At 45.1% G+C, this 19,416-nt stretch overlaps 1 protein-coding gene across 3 annotated transcripts in view; it reads right to left on the reverse strand.

Moving 5' to 3' along the window:
- Positions 1–19,416, reverse strand: part of edrf1 (erythroid differentiation regulatory factor 1) — a 127,339-nt gene that overhangs the window by 13,804 nt on the left and 94,119 nt on the right. For all 3 annotated transcript variants that reach the window (XM_072479223.1, XM_072479222.1, XM_072479224.1), the window contains 2 exons: positions 13,112–13,270; positions 11,040–11,189 (listed from right to left, as the gene is read on the reverse strand). In XM_072479223.1, the coding sequence (XP_072335324.1) occupies positions 11,040–11,189; positions 13,112–13,270 (309 nt within the window). The remainder of the gene's footprint in view (positions 1–11,039; positions 11,190–13,111; positions 13,271–19,416) is intronic.

Below are 19,416 nucleotides of genomic sequence, written 5' to 3' on the forward strand. Positions count from 1 at the left end.
ACCTATGTCCCTCTGTAACCTGCTACATCCTTCCGCACTGTCGACAACACCACCGACTTTATAGTGTCGTCTGCAAATTTACTCACCCACCCTTCTGCGCCCTCCTCTAGGTCATTGATAAAAATGACAAACAGCAACGGCCTCAGAACAGATCCTTGTGGTACGCCACTTGTAACTGAACTCCATTCTGAACATTTCCCCTCAACCACCACCCTCTGTCTTCTTTCAGCTAGCCAATTTCTGATCCACATCTCTAAATCACCCTCAATCCCCAGCCTCCGTATTTTCTGCAATAGCCTACCGTGGGGAACCTTATCAAACGCTTTACTGAAATCCATATACACCACATCAACTGCTCTACCCTCGTCTACCTGTTCAGTCACCTTCTCAAAGAACTCGATAAGGTTTGTGAGGCATGACCTACCCTTCACAAAGCCATGCTGACTATCCCTGATCATATTATTCCTATCTAGATGATTATAAATCTTGTCTCTTATAATCCCCTCCGAGACTTTACCCACAACAGACGCGAGGCTCACCGGTCTATAGTTGCCGGGGTTGTCGCTACTCCCCTTTTTGAACAAAGGGACCACATTTGCTATCCTCCAGTCCTCTGGCACTATTCCTGTAGCCAATGATGACATAAAAATCAAAGCCAGTTCCGGGTGCGGCGATGACCAGCTGAGTCGCACGTTTCGGCAGCTCCCTGTGAAACGGACTTTTGGGCTCTTGATAGGAGCCCCAACGGCAATTTTAACGGCTGAAAACACCGTGCGGTAAACCAGAAGGGTGTTCCCCCTGGACACGGATGGAAAAAGGAGAGGAAAGTGGCCGGATTGCAGCGGATCCTTTGGAACAACGGCAAGGAAGGCAAGCAGAAACCAAGATGGCGTCGGAAGGTGGCAGTTTCATATGGGGCCCTGAACAACAAGAGTTTTTGAAACGCTGCGTGGAGGAGATAAAAAAGGAAATGAAGAAAGAGTTGTTGGCCCTGATATTACAGGCGATTGAAGGGCTGAAAGAGGAACAAAAGACCCTGGAGCAGGAGCTTCGGGTCGTGAAGGCGAAAGCAGCAGAGAATGAAAACGACATACAGGGCCTGGTGGTGAAGTCGGAGATACAGGAGGCACACCAGAAACGATCTGTGGAGAGGTTGGAGGCACTGGAAAATAACGCAAGGAGGAACAACTTGAGGATTCTTGGCCTTCCTGAAGGTGTGGAGGGGGCGGACGTCGGGGCATATGTGAGCACGATGCTGCACTCGTTAATGGGAGTGGAGGCCCCGACGGGTCCGTTGGAGGTGGAGGGAGCATACTGAGTTATGGTGCGAGGACCGAGAGCAGGAGAAGCTCCCAGAGCCATAGTGGTGAGATTTCTCAGTTTTAAGGATAGAGAAATGGTCCTTAGATGGGCGAAGAAAACTCGGGAGAACGCGGTGATCCGCGTCTATCAAGATTGGAGTGCGGAGGTGGCGAGAAGGAGGGCGAGCTTTAATCGGGCCAAAGCGGTACTTCACAAAAAAAAGATAAAGTTTGGAATGCTGCAACCGGCAAGACTGTGGGTCACATATCAAGGGAGGCACCACTACTTTGAGACGGCGGATGAAGCGTGGACTTTTATTGTAGAAGAAAAATTGGAATGATTGGACTACGAAAATGAACGTTTGGACAAAGTGGTGGGACGAGTGGGGGGGGGGGGGGGGGGCGAAGAGGGATTGTATGATTAATCCTCAAGTATGGTAACTTTTCTTTCTCCCACAGGTGGTGATGGGGGGAGGTGGGGAGGGAGAGGAGATGGGGCGTTGGCCATGGGAGGCGGGGCCGAGGGAGAGGCGCGGGCTTGGTTCCCGCGCTATGATAATTATGGCGGGAATAGAGAAGCAGGAAGGAGGGGGCGCCGCACGGGGCGAGCCGCGATCACGGGGGGAAGCCGAGGTCAGCCAGAGTTTGCTGACTTCTGGGAGCAACATGGGGGGAGTAATTACGCTAGCGGGGGGTCTAGCGGGGGGGGGGGGGGGGGGGGGGGGGGAATTACGGGGTTGCTGCTGCTGGGGAAAGGGGGGAGTGGGTGCGGGAAAGGATGGGCGGGGGGGGCACCGTCTGGGAGAAATACAGCCGCGTGGGAACTGGGCGAGAAGCTAGAAAAAGATGATGGCTAACCGGCAAGGGGGGGGGGGTGGGAAGCCCCCCAACCCGGCTGATCACGTGGAACGTGAGGGGGCTTAACGGGCCGATAAAGAGGGCACGAGTACTCGCACACCTTAAGAAACTTAAAGCAGATGTGGTCATGTTACAGGAAACGCACCTGAAACTGATAGATCAGGTTAGGCTGCGCAAAGGATGGGTAGGGCAGGTGTTCCATTCGGGGCTGGATGCGAAAAACAGGGGGGTGGCTATATTAGTGGGGAAGCGGGTAATGTTCGAGGCAAAGACTATAGTGGCGGATAACGGGGGCAGATACGTGATGGTGAGTGGCAAATTACAGGGAGAGATGGTGGTGTTGGTAAACGTGTATGCCCCGAATTGGGACGATGCCAATTTTATGAGGCGAATGCTAGGACGCATCCCAGACCTAGAGACCGGAAAGCTGATAATGGGGGGAGACTTTAACACGGTGTTGGAACCAAGGCTGGATAGGTCGAAGTCCAGGACTGGTAGGAGGCCGGCAGCAGCCAAGGTGCTTAAGGATTTTATGGAGCAGATGGGAGGGGTGGACCCGTGGAGATTCAGTAGACCTAGGAGTAAGGAATTCTCGTTTTTCTCCTATGTCCATAAAGTCTATTAGTGCATAGACTTTTTTGTGTTGGGTAGGGCATTGATCCCGAGGGTGAGGGGAACGGAATATACGGCTATAGCCATTTCGGATCATGCCCCACACTGGGTAGACTTGGAGATAGGGGAGGAAACAAGAGGGCGTCCACCCTGGAGAATGGATATGGGACTAATGGCGGATGAGGGGGTGTGCTTAAGGGTGAGGGGATGCATTGAAAAGTACTTGGAACTTAATGACAATGGGGAGGTTCAGGTGGGAGTGGTCTGGGAGGCGTTGAAGGCGGTGGTTAGGGGGGAGCTGATATCAATAAGGACACATAAAGGGAAGCAGGAGAGTAAGGAACGGGAGCGGTTGTTGCAAGAACTTTTGAGGGTGGACAGACAGTATGCGGAAGCACCGGAGGAGGGACTGTATAGGGAAAGGCAAAGGCTGCATGTGGAATTTGACTTGCTGACCACAGGCACTGCAGAGGCACAATGGAGGAAGGCGCAGGGTGTACAGTATGAATATGGAGAGAAGGCGAGCAGATTGCTGGCACACCAATTGAGGAAAAGGGGAGCAGCGAGGGAAATAGGGGGGGTGAGAGACGAAGATGGAGAGACGGAGCGGGGAGCGGAGAGAGTGAATGAAGTGTTTAAGACATTTTATAAAAAATTGTATGAAGCTCAACCCCCGGATGGGAGGGAGAGAATGATGGAGTTTTTGGATCGGCTGGAAATTCCCAAGGTGGAAGAGCAGGAAAGGATGGGATTGGGAACACAGATCACGGTAGAAGAAGTGGTGAAAGGAATTAGGAACATGCAGACGGGAAAGGCCCCGGGACCGGACGGATTCCCAGTTGAATTTTACAGAAAATATTTGGACTTGCTCGCCCCGCTACTGACGAGGACCTTCAACGAGGCAAAGGAAAGGGGACAACTGCCCCCGACTATGTCAGAAGCAACGATATCGCTTCTTCTCAAGAAGGAAAAGGATCCGCTACAATGCGGGTCCTACAGACCAATCTCCCTCCTCAATGTAGATGCCAAGGTCTTGGCCAAGGTAATGGCAATGAGAATAGAGGAATGTGTCCCGGGGGTGGTTCATGAGGACCAAACTGGGTTTGTGAAGGGGAGACAGCTGAACACGAACATACGGAGGTTGTTAGGGGTAATGATGATGGCCCCACCAGAGGGTGAAACGGAGATAGTAGTGGCGATGGATGCCGAGAAAGCATTTGATAGAGTGGAGTGGGATTATCTGTGGGAGGTGTTGAGGAGATTTGGGTTCGGAGAGGGGTATGTTAGATGGGTGCAGCTGTTGTATAGGGCCCCAGTGGCGAGTGTGGTCACGAATGGACGGGGATCGGCATATTTTCGGCTCCATAGAGGGACAAGGCAGGGATGTCCTCTGTCCCCATTACTGTTTGCACTGGCGATTGAGCCCCTGGCGATAGCGCTGAGAGGTTCCAAGGGATGGAGGGGAATACTTAGGGGAGGAGAAGAACACCGGGTATCTTTATATGCGGATGATTTGCTACTATATGTGGCGGATCCAGCGGAGGGGATGCCAGAAATAATGCGGATACTTGGGGAGTTTGGGGATTTTTCAGGGTATAAATTGAACATGGGAAAGAGTGAGCTGTTTGTGGTGCATCCAGGGGAGCAGAGTAGAGAAATAGAAGACCTACCGTTGAGGAAGGTAACAAGAGACTTTCGTTACCTGGGGATCCAGATAGCTAAGAATTGGGGCACATTGCACAGGCTAAATTTGACGCGGTTGGTGGAACAGATGGAGGAAGATTTCAAGAGATGGGATATGGTAGCATTGTCAATGGCAGGGAGGGTGCAGGCAGTTAAGATGGTGGTCCTCCCGAGATTCCTTTTTGTGTTTCAGTGTCTCCCGGTGGTGATCACGAAGGCTTTTTTCAAAAGGTTAGAAAAGAGTATCATGGGTTTTGTTTGGGCCGGGAAGACTCCGAGAGTGAGGAAGGGATTCTTACAGCGTAGTAGGGATAGGGGGGGGCTGGCAGTACCGAGCCTAAGTGAGTATTATTGGGCCGCTAATATTTCAATGGTGAGTAAGTGGATGGGAGAGGAGGAAGGAGCGGCGTGGAAGAGATTAGAGAGGGCGTCCTGTAGGGGGACCAGCCTGCAGGCTATGGTGACAGCCCCACTGCCGTTCTCACCAAGGAACTACACCACGAGTCCGATGGTGGTAGCTACACTGAAGATTTGGGGACAGTGGAGACGACATAGGGGAAAGACCGGAGCACTGGGGGGGTCCCCGATAAGAAACAACCATAGGTTTGCCCCGGGGGGAATGGATGGGGGATATGGAATGTGGCAAAGTGCAGGTATAACGCAATTGAAAGATCTATTTGTGGATGGGAAGTTTGCGAGTCTGGGAGCGCTGACCGAGAAATATGGGTTGCCCCAAGGGAATGCATTCAGGTACATGCAATTGAGGGCTTTTGCGAGGCAGCAGGTGAGGGAATTCCCGCAGCTCCCGACACAAGAGGTGCAGGACAGAGTCATCTCAAAGAAATGGGTGGGGGGCGGTAAGGTGTCGGATATATATAGGGAAATGAGAGACGAAGGGGAGACTATGATGGACGAACTAAAAGGGAAATGGGAAGAAGAGCTAGGGGAGGAGATTGAGGAGGGGATGTGGGCAGATGCCCTAAACAGGGTAAACTCGTCGTCCTCGTGCGCCAGGCTAAGCCTGATTCAGTTTAAGGTATTACACAGGGCACATATGACTGGAACACGGCTCAGTAAATTTTTTGGGGTGGAGGATAGGTGTGCGAGGTGCTCGAGAAGCCCAGCGAATCATACCCATATGTTTTGGTCATGCCCGGCACTACAGGGGTTTTGGATGGGGGTGACAAAGGTGCTTTCGAAAGTAGTAGGAGTCCGGGTCGAACCAAGCTGGGGGTTGGCTATATTTGGGGTTGCACAAGAGCCGGGAGTGCAGGAGGCGAAAGAGGCCGATGTTTTGGCCTTTGCGTCCCTAGTAGCCCGGCGCAGAATATTGCTAATGTGGAAAGAAGCCAAGCCCCCGGGGGTGGAGACCTGGATAAATGATATGGCGGGGTTCATAAAGTTAGAGCGGATTAAGTTCGTCCTAAGGGGGTCGGCTCAAGGGTTTACTAGGCGGTGGCAACCGTTCGTCGAATATCTTGCGGAAAGATAGATAGGGGAGAACAAAGAAGGCAGCAGCAGCGGCCCAGGACTTGGGGTGGGGGGGGGGGGGGAGGGATGGGGGGGGGGGGGCCTGAGACAAGGCAGTTGCCAATTAGGGCTAGTTTTTATTTTTTGTTATTTAATATTTATTTATTTGTTGTTGTTTTTGTTTAAATTTAAAAAAGGTCATTATTATCTGTATTGTTACAATGTTGTGTAAAGGATGCACAATGTACTGTGTTGGTTGACCAAAATTTTCAATAAAATATTATTTAAAAAAAAAAAAATCAAAGCCAAAGGCCCAGCAATCTCTTCCCTGGCTTCCCAGAGAATCCTAGGATAAATCCCAACAGGCCCCGGGGACTTATCTATTTTCAGCCTGTCCAGAATTGCCAACACCTCTTCCCTACGTACCTCAATGCCATCTATTCTAATAGCCTGGGTCTCAGCATTCTCCACAACATTATCTTTTTCCTGAGTGAATACTGACGAAAAATATTCATTTAGTATCTCGCCTATCTCTTCAGACTCCACACACAACTTCCCATCCCTGTCCTTGACTGGCCCTACTCTTACCCTAGTCATTCTTTTATTCCTGACATACCTATAGAAAGCTTTTGGGTTTTCCATGATCCTACCTGCCAAATACTTCTCATGTCCCCTCCTTGCGCGTCTTAGCTCTCTCTTTAGATCCTTCCTCGCTACCTTGTAACTATCCCTCGCCCCAATTGAAACTTCACACCTCATCTTCACATAGGCCTCCTTCTTCCTCTTAACAAGAGATTCCGCTTCTTTGGTAAACCACGGTTCCCTCGCTCGACGCCTTCCTCCCTGCCTGACCGGTACGTACTTATCAAGAACACGCAGTAGCTGTTCCTTGAACAAGCTTCACTTATCCAGTGTGCCCAACACTTGCAGCCTACTTCTCCAACCTATCCCTCCCAAGTCATGTCTAATGGCATCATAATTGCCCTTCCCCCAGCTATAACTCTTGCCCTGCGGTGTATACTTATCCCTTTCCATCACTAACGTAAACGTCACCGAATTGTGGTCACTGTCCCCAAAGTGCTCTCCTACCTCCAAATCCAACACCTGGCCTGGTTCATTACCCAAAACCAAATCCAAAGTGGCCTCGCCTCTTGTTGGCCTGTCAACATACTGCGTCAGGAAACCCTCCTGCACACATTGTACAAAAAACGACCCATCTATTGTACTCGAACTATATCTTTTCCAGTCAACGTTTGGAAAGTTAAAGTCTCCCATAATAACTACCCTGTTACTTTTGCTCTTATCCAGAATCATCTTCGCCATCCTTTCCTCTACATCCCTAGAACTATTTGGAGGCCTGTAGAAAACTCCCAACAGGGTGACCTCTCCTTTCCTGTTTCTAACCTCAGCCCATACTACCTCGGAAGAAGAGTCCCCATCTAGCATCCTCTCCGCCACCGTAATACTGCTCTTGACTAGCAGCGCCACACCTCCCCCTCTTTTGCCTCCTTCTCTGAGCTTACTAAAACACCTTAACCCCGGAACCTGAAACATCCATTCCTGTCCCTGCTCTATCCATGTCTCCGAAATGGCCACAACATCGAAGTCCCCGGTACCAACCCATGCTGCCAGTTCCCCTACCTTATTTCGTATACTCCTGGTATTGAAGTAGACACACTTCAAACCACCTACCTGAACACTGGCCCCCTCCTGCGACGTCAAATCTGTGCTCCTGACCTCTATACTCTCATTCTCCCGTACCCTAAAACTACAATCCAGGTTCCTATGCCCCTGCTGCATTAGTTTAAACCCCCCCCCCAAAGAGCACTAACAAATCTCCCCCCCAGGATATTTGTGCCCCTCAGGTTCAGATGTAGACCATCCTGTCTGTAGAGGTCCCACCTTCCCCAGAAAGAGCCCCAGTTATCCAGAAATCTGAATCCCTCCCGCCTGCACCATCCCTGTAGCCACGTGTTTAATTGCTCTCTCTCCCTATTCCTCATCTCATTATCACGTGGCACGGGCAACAACCCAGAGATAACTCTGTTTGTTCTCGTTCTGAGCTTCCATCCTAGCTCCCTGAAAGCCTGCCTGACATCCTTGTCCCCTTTCCTACCTATGTCGTTAGTGCCAATGTGGACCACGACTTGGGGCTGCTCCCCGTCCCCCTTAAGGACCCGGAAAACACCATCCGAGACATCACGTACCCTTGCACCTGGGAGGCAACATACCAAACGTGAGTCTCTCTCGCTCCCACAAAATCTCCTATCTGTGCCCCTGACTATTGAGTCCCCAATTACTAATGATCTGCTCCTCTCCCCCCTTCCCTTCTGAGCAACAGGGACAGACTCCGTGCCAGAGGCCCGTACCCCATGGCTTACCCCTGGCAAGTCGTCCCCCCAACAAGTATCCAAAGCGGTATACTTGTTACTCAGGGGAACGACCGCAGGGGATCCCTGCACTGACTGCTTCTTCCCAGTCCCTCTTACAGTTACCCATCTATCTCCAATCTTTGGTGTAACTAATTCCCTGAAGCTGCTATCTATGACCCCCTCTGCCTCCCGAATGATCCGAAGTTCATCCAACTCCAGCTCCAGTTATTATTGATTATGAATTTAAGTGTAGTCACTGTTATTTTGCAAGGGGATGAAATATCCAATTCTCAGACAAACAAACATCAGATAACTAGTGGCAGAGCAAGGATAATCACCTCGGGGGAGGGGGTGAATATTCAAGCTCAGATTTGGTTAAATTGGCAGGAAGGGTAGAGATAGTAACTGGGGAACACAGACATACCCTGTTTAAAGAATAAGCCAGGAACTGCAGACTTACAAGCCATATTGTGAAGGTCAAAGATAGGTGACAGAAGATCCTGGGAGAAAAACGGTTAAGGTGTCCCGCTAGAGATGTGACCAGATAATCTGTTGAGTATGATTTTAGAGGGCCAAGTGCTGGCAGGACACGAGGAGAATTCCCCTACTATTGTTCAATTGGTGTCATGGGACCCTCCACCTGAGAAGGCAGGTAGGATGTTTCCAAGCTGATAGCACCTTCAATGTGTAGCACTCCTTCGGTATTACATCAAAGTGCCATTCTAGATTATATTCTTGAGTTTCTAATGTGGGGCTTCAACCCACAATCTTCTGACTCCCAAGGTGGATGTGATCACTGAGTCAAAGTTAAAATGCAGTATATTCAACTAATGCAGAGTAAAGCCAACAGATTGTTTGATCATATAAAAACTGAATACAAGTTTTAGGGGGAGTTATGATCAAATTATATCGTACTTTACATAGAACACATTGTAAATACGGTCTCCGTTGTGCTCACCAACATAAAGGGAAACAAAGGGATCAATCTTCCGTCATTCAACAGATTCAACACAATCTCGCGAGACGATGCAAGGAGAATCCTGCCCACAATGGGCGGGATCAGTTTTTGGCAAATCTGCATATTAGAGTGAGGCAGTAAGCCTTACTCTAAAGTGCAGATTCTCAAGGTACCTGTAACTTTGGGATTCAATCCCTCTGCCTCAGGGACCTCGGACGAGTGCGGTTTGGTACTGGTCCTCACAAACGGGGACAAGATGGAATGGCACTCGTGGGGGTCTCCAAGGGGATCGGAGGCCCCCAGCTGGGTAGTGCCCTGTCACTGCGGATGCCTCCTGGGTACCTTGACAGTGCCAGCCTGGCACCATAGCAGTGCCACCTGGGTGTCAGCCTGGCACTGCCAGGTGGCTGGGGCACTGTCAGGGTGGCACTGCCAAGGTGCCAAGATGTCATTTTTTTTGCACACACACGATTGGGCCAGGATTGCCCACTGTGGGTGCTGGGAGTTATGGTGGGGGCAGAGGGACCCTCCCACGTTGCATTCGGGCTGGAGGGAGGTCGGGGATTTTTTTTGTGCACTTCTCGCTACAACAGGGTCCGATGAGTGGAGCTCCCCCTTTTAAAAATGGGGCTATGCGCGGCCTCGGTCACCCCCGCAGTCCCCGTTTAGGCCCCTTATCAACGGGAGTAGCATTGAAAAGCTATGTGTTTCTCGGCACAGAGTACAGGGAAACACGTCGCTAAACGCACTCGCTCCAGGACTTTGTTCCCTTTTGGGAAGATTGAGCCTAAAGTATAGGAAGCAGCCACAGAGCAGATCCAGGAGGCAGAGTTGTGAAGAAAGACAGAAAAACGTGGAATTTTTCAGTTCCAAGGGGCACAAACAAAGAGAGTTGACCTTAAATATACAAGATACTAAACAACATGGAAAAGGTCAATTTGAAAAATACCCTGAGTGGGATAGGAAGCCAAAGATTCAAATTAGTAAAAAGTAAGTTTAGGAATTCAGATTTACTTCACAAAGAGAACGGATCCCCAGGTGAAAACCACGGAACCATAAACAAATCCAATAGTTTCTACAATAAGGGAGCTTTAGGATATTTGTGGATGGATGAACAAATTTGGGATAAATTGTGTCTCACCCATGATTATTCTGCAGTTCCTTTTTTACTTTGATGATTATGCCACTTTTGTGAAACTGCTGTTGATTCCCACTTGCATTAAGAAATGCAAAATATAGAATTTGGCACTAATCCCATAATTCATAAAAAGATATGACGATGGCAAGAAATCGTTTAAGTATGAGCAAGCCCAAATAGCATGGTAAATTATACACAAATATAAAATCTAAAACACAAACATTTACACAAATATAAAATATCAAAAAATGAAAAGAACTAAATGCAAAGATAGTTATGCTTAATATTTCTCCAGTTACTCAGATCTCTCTAAAAAAATTTCCATTCAAAAAAATTCAAATATCATGCAGATATAGATCAGGATTGATTCAATTTATTTCATATAATGGATGTAATAGACAAATCATATCCTATGTATTAAAATACTCAGATACGTGCATAAATACAAAAGTTCAAAATCGTAATTTCAAGATGACTTTTAAGAGAATGTCTTCCAATTATTTTGCCTTTGCTAAACTTAAGCTTCAAAAATACTATGATATTTCAGGACATAAAAAGCATTTGACAGGTTGCAACCCAAATGTTGTTATTGGATTATGTTAGGTGTACAGCTTTAAAGCCATGCAAGTATCAATGTTTCAGATTACCTGATTTCTAAGAGAATTATGATACATGGAGGCAAGTCTATGATGAATTGTTGCAGCCCGATACTGGCATAAGGGCTGTCTTGCAGATTCTGTATGTATATCACAGTACTTCAGAGATTTCATCATAGAATCAGCAACTTCTCTCTCAATCTGAAAAATGATAATGCAATTACTTGCCATTATTTAACAAGATCCCATTTAACCTCAAAGTGGCAAGTAAATAGATTACCGAACACATGCCAACATAGGCAAAATCACATTATAGAAAAACAACTACTTGGAACTTCTGAAATATTAAATCATGATTTCTTGTATTAAAGCGAAGATTGCATTTTACTAATACAACATCATTTTAAGTGGCTTTTGAAAGAATGACAATGAAGAACGACAGAGAAGGAAATGGTGAATGAATACAACTGGGAATAGAAAGATTCGACAGAAGGAGGACAGTGACAGAGGAAAAGCCAGAAAAAAAGAAAAATGTATTAATATTAAAAATTTACTAATGGGAATGAGACCCCCCCCCCCCCCCCCCCCCCGCAGTTTCAATAGTTCCTATTCTGGACCAGGGAGATTAAGTGGCATTGCCACTGCAGAATTATGAAGTTGAGTCATCAAACAAATCCTTGTGCTTTTAAACCCTAATTTCTTATGAATTTAACATCGTTCACATTGCAAATGTGGAAATTTCTTGAAATTCATAGGGAGGCTAGGTTGATGGCGAACTCCTCGTTATGCAAGGCTAACGGTTGGGGGCAAAAATCGTGCAGCAATTTACGGTGATTCACAAGTCTCGGCGTATCTCCGCCTTGCAACAAATTACTACAGTTTACACTCTAAAAACTCTTGGTTCATAAAACATAATTGCATTCCCATAAAATTTTGGATTAATACTTAAAGTATATAATTTTTTCTATGTCGCAGAATCAATGATAATTATTGAGCTCCTTCTCATGGCAGTGTACGTAAACTATTCATCTGGTATAATATTGAATTCAAGTTCTGAAAGGTCCCAGATTGTTGAAACTCTCATTCATGTCTATGTTACCTCTAAACTTAATTATTCCAGTGCTCCATTGATTAGTCTCCCATTTTCCATCCTACATAAACTGAATTTTAGTAAACACTTTGCTATATCCTAATTTGCATCAATTTCTATTCATCTATCACTCCTGTACTTGCTAGCCTACACTGAGGCAGGCTTGTACGGGGGCTAATGTTGAAATTCTCCAACTTGCTTTCAAATTTCTCCATGCCCTCATTGACAAACTCCACATCTCCAGCGCTACAACCTTCAGATCACTACACACCTCCAATTTCTGCCTCTTGCATAACCACAATTTTAATCACTTCAATACTGATGGCTGTGTCTTCAACCATCTTAAGCCCAAAATTCTGGAATTTCCTCTTTCACCTCCTCTAAGATGCTCCATAAAACTATGTTTTTGACCATGCATTTGTTAAGTGACCTAATATATCTCACTATATGGCTGTGTCAAATTCTGTTTCAAAACACTCTTGTGAAGCACCTTGGAACATTTTACTACATTAAAGGCACAATATGTATGTAAGTTTTTGTTGATCTCTACACTGAGCCAGATAATTCCAGATATGGCCTATTCGACCCAAGTAACCCATGTGAATGCTTATGCTTCACTCAGCTTGTCCCTTTAAATGCATCTATACTATTTACTTAGACCATTCTCTGTGGTAGAAAGTTCCATATTCACACCATGAATGAAAATGTTTCTTCTGAACTCCCTACTGGATTTCTTTGTGACTTCTTGTATTAGAGGTCTTGAATTGTGTTCTCCCTCACTGATGCAAACATTCTCAATCTCCACCAACTTGAGTAACAACACACAATAGGGCTCAATTTGCTGGTGGCTGGAGGAGGCAATTCAGCAAGGATTCTTACTCCTATACAGTAGCTCCTGATGGAAGGCATGTGTAAGTGGACATCATCATCACGGGTATCCTTTGATAAACTATCACACATCCCAAAATGTGGAAAATGCATCACTTACCCTCAGCTTAGCGGAATGAAAAACAGAATTAATCTTATGCAATACCTGTTCCTGAGCTTTTCTTGATAACGGAGCATAATCCTGCTCCAATGTTGCCATAGAAAAATAGGTCGTTGATAGCTCCCATTTCACAGAATCCCAAACAGCTGGATGTTTCTCCCATCCGATAAGTGATCTCATTGCCTTCAGATAGTAATCCACAGCCTATATTAAAATAAAGACTTTTCAGATAAATCCTAACCATGTTCACAAACTGCAATTCCTGAAACTGCTTAAATGCTAACTTGCATCAGTAGAAATGGACCCATGGAAGTTAGTCAGTTAAGTGTCAATTTGTATGAACTATATGGAGTTTTGTTTTAAATTTAGCAGACCATATTTATTAGTATATGACAAATATTGCATACAGAAGAATTTCTGAACATCCCATGTGCTGAAATCCAATTGCAAAATAATTTACATCTCCAGTGGCTTTACTTGTTATATTGGCTCAGCTAAAAAGAGAAGGGTTCAAATTTTGATCCCTGGTCAGTGTTAAATTAGTTGCCATTAGCTGGGGCGGCAGCTGAAGTACTACAAATGGTCTTGGCATGAAATGAAAAAAAAATGAAAATGAAAATCGCTTATTGTCACAAGTAGGCTTCAAATGAAGTTACTGTGAAAAGCCCCTAGTCGCCACATTCTGGTGCCTGTTCGGGGAGGCTGGTGCGGGCATGCGTGGGAAGGGGAATTGAGGGAATCAATCATTAGTTCTGGATTCAGAGTGTGGAAATTAGGTGAGGACAGCATAATTTCAGCTGCACTATGCATTCCAATCCAAAGTCAAATGAGCTACCTGCACACGGAAGATACTATTGGAAACCAGGAGCAGGAATAGACCATTTGGCCCTTCGAGCCTTCTCCACCATTCAACAGGATCATGACCAATCTGGCTATGGTCTCAGCTTCTCTTTTTTGTCTACCCCCTAAAAACTCTCAACTACCTTGCCTAACAAAAATCTAAGTCAGCCTTAATAAAGTCAACCCTCCAGTGTTTTCTGGGGAAGAGAATTCCACGCCCTTTAGGAGAAAAGGTTTCTCCTTGTCTCAGTTTTAAAAGGGAGACATCTTTAATATTAAACTATGCCCCCTTGTTTATAGTCTCCCCACAAAAGGAAACATTTTCATCAAGTCCCCTATATAATCACCTTTTATTCTTCTAAATTCCAATGGGTATAGGCCTAACCTGTTCAACCATTCTTTATAAGACAACCCCTTCATCCCAGGAATGAGTCTAGTGAACCTTCTCTGAACTGCTTCTAAAGTGCTTATACATTAAAAAAAATAAAGATTGAATATGATTTTCCATTCACAAAACCATGTTGGCTTTGCCTGACCAAATAGTGATTGTCCAGGTATCCTGCTATAACCTCCTTAATAATAGATTCTAGCTTGTGTTGTTGAAAAACTTTAATAAATATATATTTCTTAAAAATAGATTCTAGCTGTTTCCCCAAGGCTAACTCGCCTATAGTTAACTGCTTTCTGCCTTCCTCCGATCTTGAATTAAGATGTGACATTCGCTTTTTCCAATCCTCTGGAAATCTTTCCAGTATCTATGTAATTTTAAGATTATAAGCAATGCATCTGCTATCTGTGCCACCCACTGGTCCTGGGTAGAGAGAGAGAACTTGGTGTGCATGTCCACAGGTCATTGAAGGTGAAAAGACAAGTAGATAAGTTGGCAGAGGCATATGGAGTGCTTTCCTTCATTACATGGGGTATAGAATACAAAAGCAGGGTGGTAATGCCAGAACTGTATAAAACGCTGGTTAGGCCACAGCTGGAGTTGTGTACAGAGTTCTGGTCACATTATTGGAAGGACGTTAATTGCTCTGGAGAAAGTACAGAAGAGATTACAAGAATGGTGGCAAGGTTGAAAACAGCAGCTCGGAGGAATGAATAGGTGGGACAGGATTGCTTTTCTTAGAACAGAGTCAGCTGAAGGGTGACTTGACTGAGTTGTACAAAATTATGAGGGGCCTAGTTAGAGTGCACAAGAAAGACTTGTTTCCCCAATTGTAGAGGTCAATTTCTAGGGAGCACAGATTTAAGATGATTGATAGAAGGATTAGAGGGGATATTCTGAAAAGCTTTTTTTACCCAGAGGTTAGTAGATGTTTGAAATTTGCTGCTTGGATTGGCGGTTGAGGCAGAAACCCTCAACTCATTTAAAAAGGTACTAAGATCAACACCCGAAGTGCTGTTACCGGCAAGGCTACCGACCGGGTTCTGGACGATGGGATCAGAATTCGTTTCCAGCCAGCACAAACATGATGGGCTGAATGGCCTCTTTCTGCATCATACTTTTCTATGGTGCTTTGGTTCATGCCCTCAGTTAACTTTATTTAGGATTAAAATACTAGTCATGGACCCACAGTTCTCCATTTCAAATTGATTGTGAAATTCTATCATGCTGTAATCACTGTCACACCTAGAGGTTCCGTGACCACAAGATTATTGATTAGTCCACTTCACCATTACAAGTCTAGGGTGGCCTGCTCGGGTTGGCTCTAGAAAGTACTGCTCTAAGTAATTGGTGCCATGGTCAGTCGGTTCATCCCTTTTGCAGTCCTTCTCCTCATCTACACAGATAGCAAGCACCTTGTATCTACTGGACAAAGTTAGAGGCTGAGGCTCCTCCATCACTACATGCTGGTTCCCCTTACGCACCTGCACGACTCGCAGCCATAACCTCCAATCGATGACCACTGTTCTGCCTAACCTAAGGGAGTGACCGTCTCCTGGAGCAAAGCATCCAGCAAAGCAACTCAGAGCTGAAGTAGCCCAAGCTACAGACACTTAATACCGATATGGTTGTTTGAGATTGCAATGCAGTCCATAGATTCCTACTTGCTGCTGTCACAGTACACCATCAGCACTGCCATTTCGGTCCAATCTTATCTATTTTATTAGCCAATTAACTAATAATTTACATGGATAAAGTAATAGAAAGTTGCACTCATCTAGCTTGGAGACAACTAAAACTTGAAGAAAAAATTAGCATAAAGGGAAAAATGTGGAACAAGCGCAAACCTCAACATTCTTGGGATGTGGATGATGCTAACAATGCCATATTTAGTGCCCATCTCAAGAGCAACTGGGGATGGGCAATATATGCACCCTTGCTAGTGTTAAATAATTTCCCAACTAATTTAAACAATATGCTTTCAGTACAGAAGTGTACACAAAATCCCCTCCAGTAGCTTCTAGAAATTAGCTAGTTTCAAACATGAAACTGCTGGTGCTTTTGCGGTTTTCCGAGTTGACTACCATAAATGTTCATTGAAACACAATTCTGTTTCTTTCATTAGACCTCAAAAGGAAGGTCTTCACCTCTTTTAGGAAAACAAAGATAGTTTTAAGGGATTTATATTTGTTTTCGTAAACATTATTAATAAGGTATAGTTTTAAGTTGGTTTAATTTAATGTTTCTGTTCCTGGAAGGGTAAAATTTACAGTTAGATTCATGCTGGACAGAAATGTTTGCGTGGGGGTTGGTTAAGTTCCAACGTCTTCTATTGTGCTTAAAGAGGGCTACAGGGTGAAGAGTAAATAAGAAATATGCTTAAAGAGGGCTACAGGGTGAAGAGTAAATAAGAAATATGCTGCCGTTGACTAGCAACTGGAGGTCCTCTTAAGGGAAAAAACTTATCTGTTCTTAGTTTAGCTGAATTTGTGAAGAGGACACCAGAAAGTGAACATTTCTCAACACTGCCAGAAGGCTGGACAGGACAGGAGCTGCAAAGAGGCAGGCTTCCCAAAGAACCTTTTCAGTCCAGATAACCAGAGAATTGGGACAGAAAGAATGACTTGAGAGACTGAAGAGAATGGAGACCAAGGTATTGTTCAGAAAAAATCAAGGAAGCATAAACAAAGTGTTGAGTGAAAGAGACAATTGCAGTAACCAGATTTAAAGCGGGAAAGCAGACTTCAGGAGTAAATCAAAAGTTTGATGCCATTTAACTGAGTCTAGGAATTGAGAATTAAATAAATTGTGAATAGTTTGTACAGCAGTCAAGAAAGAAACCGTAATGGGGTGATGTAAAACCTGGATACTGGATTCGCTGTTGAAAGTGGAGTGGAAGCTTTGTTTAAAAGAGTAACTTGGAAAACATGGGCTGGATTTCAGAATACAGACTGCTAATGGAAAGCATTATTGTGAATGTGTTCGGAAGAGAAATCCAGAGACATTGTGGGTTCAGAGCAGTGTGTATTTGACCACAGCCAACTTGCGTGCTTAAATGGACTGTTTTAGCTTAAAATATACTTTTAAAAATCAGTGTTAAAGTTAAAATCGGTGTGTATTTGTTAAACTAAGGGAGAGTACTGGAGTATTGTTTCATAATCCATTCTTTTCATGTTTAATACTTTTTATTGTTAAAATTAATTAGTGGTTCTGTGACTCTGCTCCTTCATGTTCTATTAAAAAAAGTTATGATCTTCCCACACAGTTATAAGATCTACTGGGATTGTAGCACCTCAGTGAGAAACAAAATGCAGTATTAACTGGATTCCATTTCCAAAAAACTTCTCACTGTGTAGCAATCTAGGATTTGGACTATTCAGTTCTTATACATGGAAAAAGGTGATGAGAAATATATTGGCAGAATTTGTTGCCCTAGATTTTGCTATCAATGGCAAACACATGGTGCCAGTCATAACACTTACATTTGACAAAATTGTAGCTATTGTAAAAAGAAAAACAGGGCAGTGCCCTCGGTAGGGATTCTAGGACCTTGGTGAACAGAGCAAGGAACAACTTATGCTTCCTTAACCACAGATCGGAGAATCCTACTTGGGACATGCAGTGTCTAAACCTGAAAACGCAAGGTAGAATATTAATTCAGTGTCAAATGATGTACAAAAGCAAAATAAAGAGTAAACACAAGATGGGATTGAGAGGCAAAAAATAAGGAAAATAAAAAGGACAAAGAAAAATAAAAAATAAATAACTTTTAAGACATCTGATAATTAAAGTCTGAAGGAATGAGAACCCACGCTTTATAAAGTAAATTAAGACTTATTATGCTGTAAAACGTCACTTGTAATTAAATGGAAAACTGCATTTTTTTTCTGGCATGTTCAGTAGCTATCCAATGAGGAACTGCACCCACACCCTTCTTTGCATTTGAATGACAAAGTACTCTTGAGGTACTAGTTTAATGATGTTTCTGGAGGAGTACAGCAACTCCGATATCAACTTCATGATTTCCACTGTGCCTGCACTGACATAGGAGATTGCTGTTCAAATTACTTCCAAATAGCTGAAATCCTCAGCCATTATTCTTAAACTCCAGAATCCACAGCATTACAAATCTTAAGTGGAGCAAAATCTGGATAAGATAAATATTTTCCTAATTTCCGTTATAAGTGGATCAAAATGTTTAGTAAATTGCTAATATGTAAACACATGTAACCCGTGTATTAAACACATGGGTTAGTAAAGGATTAACAGTAATGGAGATAAGCTATAGGCAAGTTAGTAAAAATTGAATGCTAGCCACAAGCAAGAATGTGGGATAGAGCAGATCTAACAGTATACAGATACAGGATTGGAATGTGTTAAACACACAAAGAGGATTTACCCCGAGACAGCAGATAGATCGATGACTCTCAATGACTGAAAATTTTACAACATCTTGTTAGGGATGTTTAGACATCGCTTTCTGATAAGGAGGGCCAAATGGACAGAAACATGGGGCAAAATTCTCCTACCCGCCCCGCCACATTTCTGCCCCGACCGGCCGGCGGGAGTCTCTGTAACACCGGGCGGTCAATGGGGTTTCCCATTGTGGGGCAGCCCCACGCCGTCGGGAAACCCCCGGGCGCTGGCAAAACGGAGACTCCCGCCGGCGGACAATGACGCCCATGAAGTGCAAGAGGTATATTTATGATTTGATGGCAGGGGGACTTCCGGTTGCGGCTATGCGGAGCTAAGTCACACGTTCGGCAGCTCCCGCCAGAAACGGACTTTTGGGCTCTTTTTAGGGCCCCCAGCAGCATTTGTTCGACGATTCCCAGTGTGGGAAGGTGATAGTGACATTCCAGGAGTGGAGCTGTGAAAAAAGTAGTTTTGGAGCAGCAAAAAGTGCGAGGGAGGAAAATCAAGATGGTGGCGGGTGGAGACCAGGCAGCGTGGGCGCAGGAACAGCAGGAGTTTCTCCAGCGCTGCTTCATAGAATTGAAGGCAGAACTGTTGGAGCCAATGAAGGCTTCGATAGTCAAGCTGCTCGAGACTCAGAAGGCCCAAGGGGGCGGCGATCCGTGAGGTGCGGCAAAAGGCCCCGGAGAACGAGGACGAGATGTTG

The sequence above is a fragment of the Scyliorhinus torazame genome, chromosome 16 (assembly GCF_047496885.1).
Source record: "Scyliorhinus torazame isolate Kashiwa2021f chromosome 16, sScyTor2.1, whole genome shotgun sequence".
NCBI classification, from domain to species: Eukaryota; Metazoa; Chordata; class Chondrichthyes; order Carcharhiniformes; family Scyliorhinidae; genus Scyliorhinus; species Scyliorhinus torazame.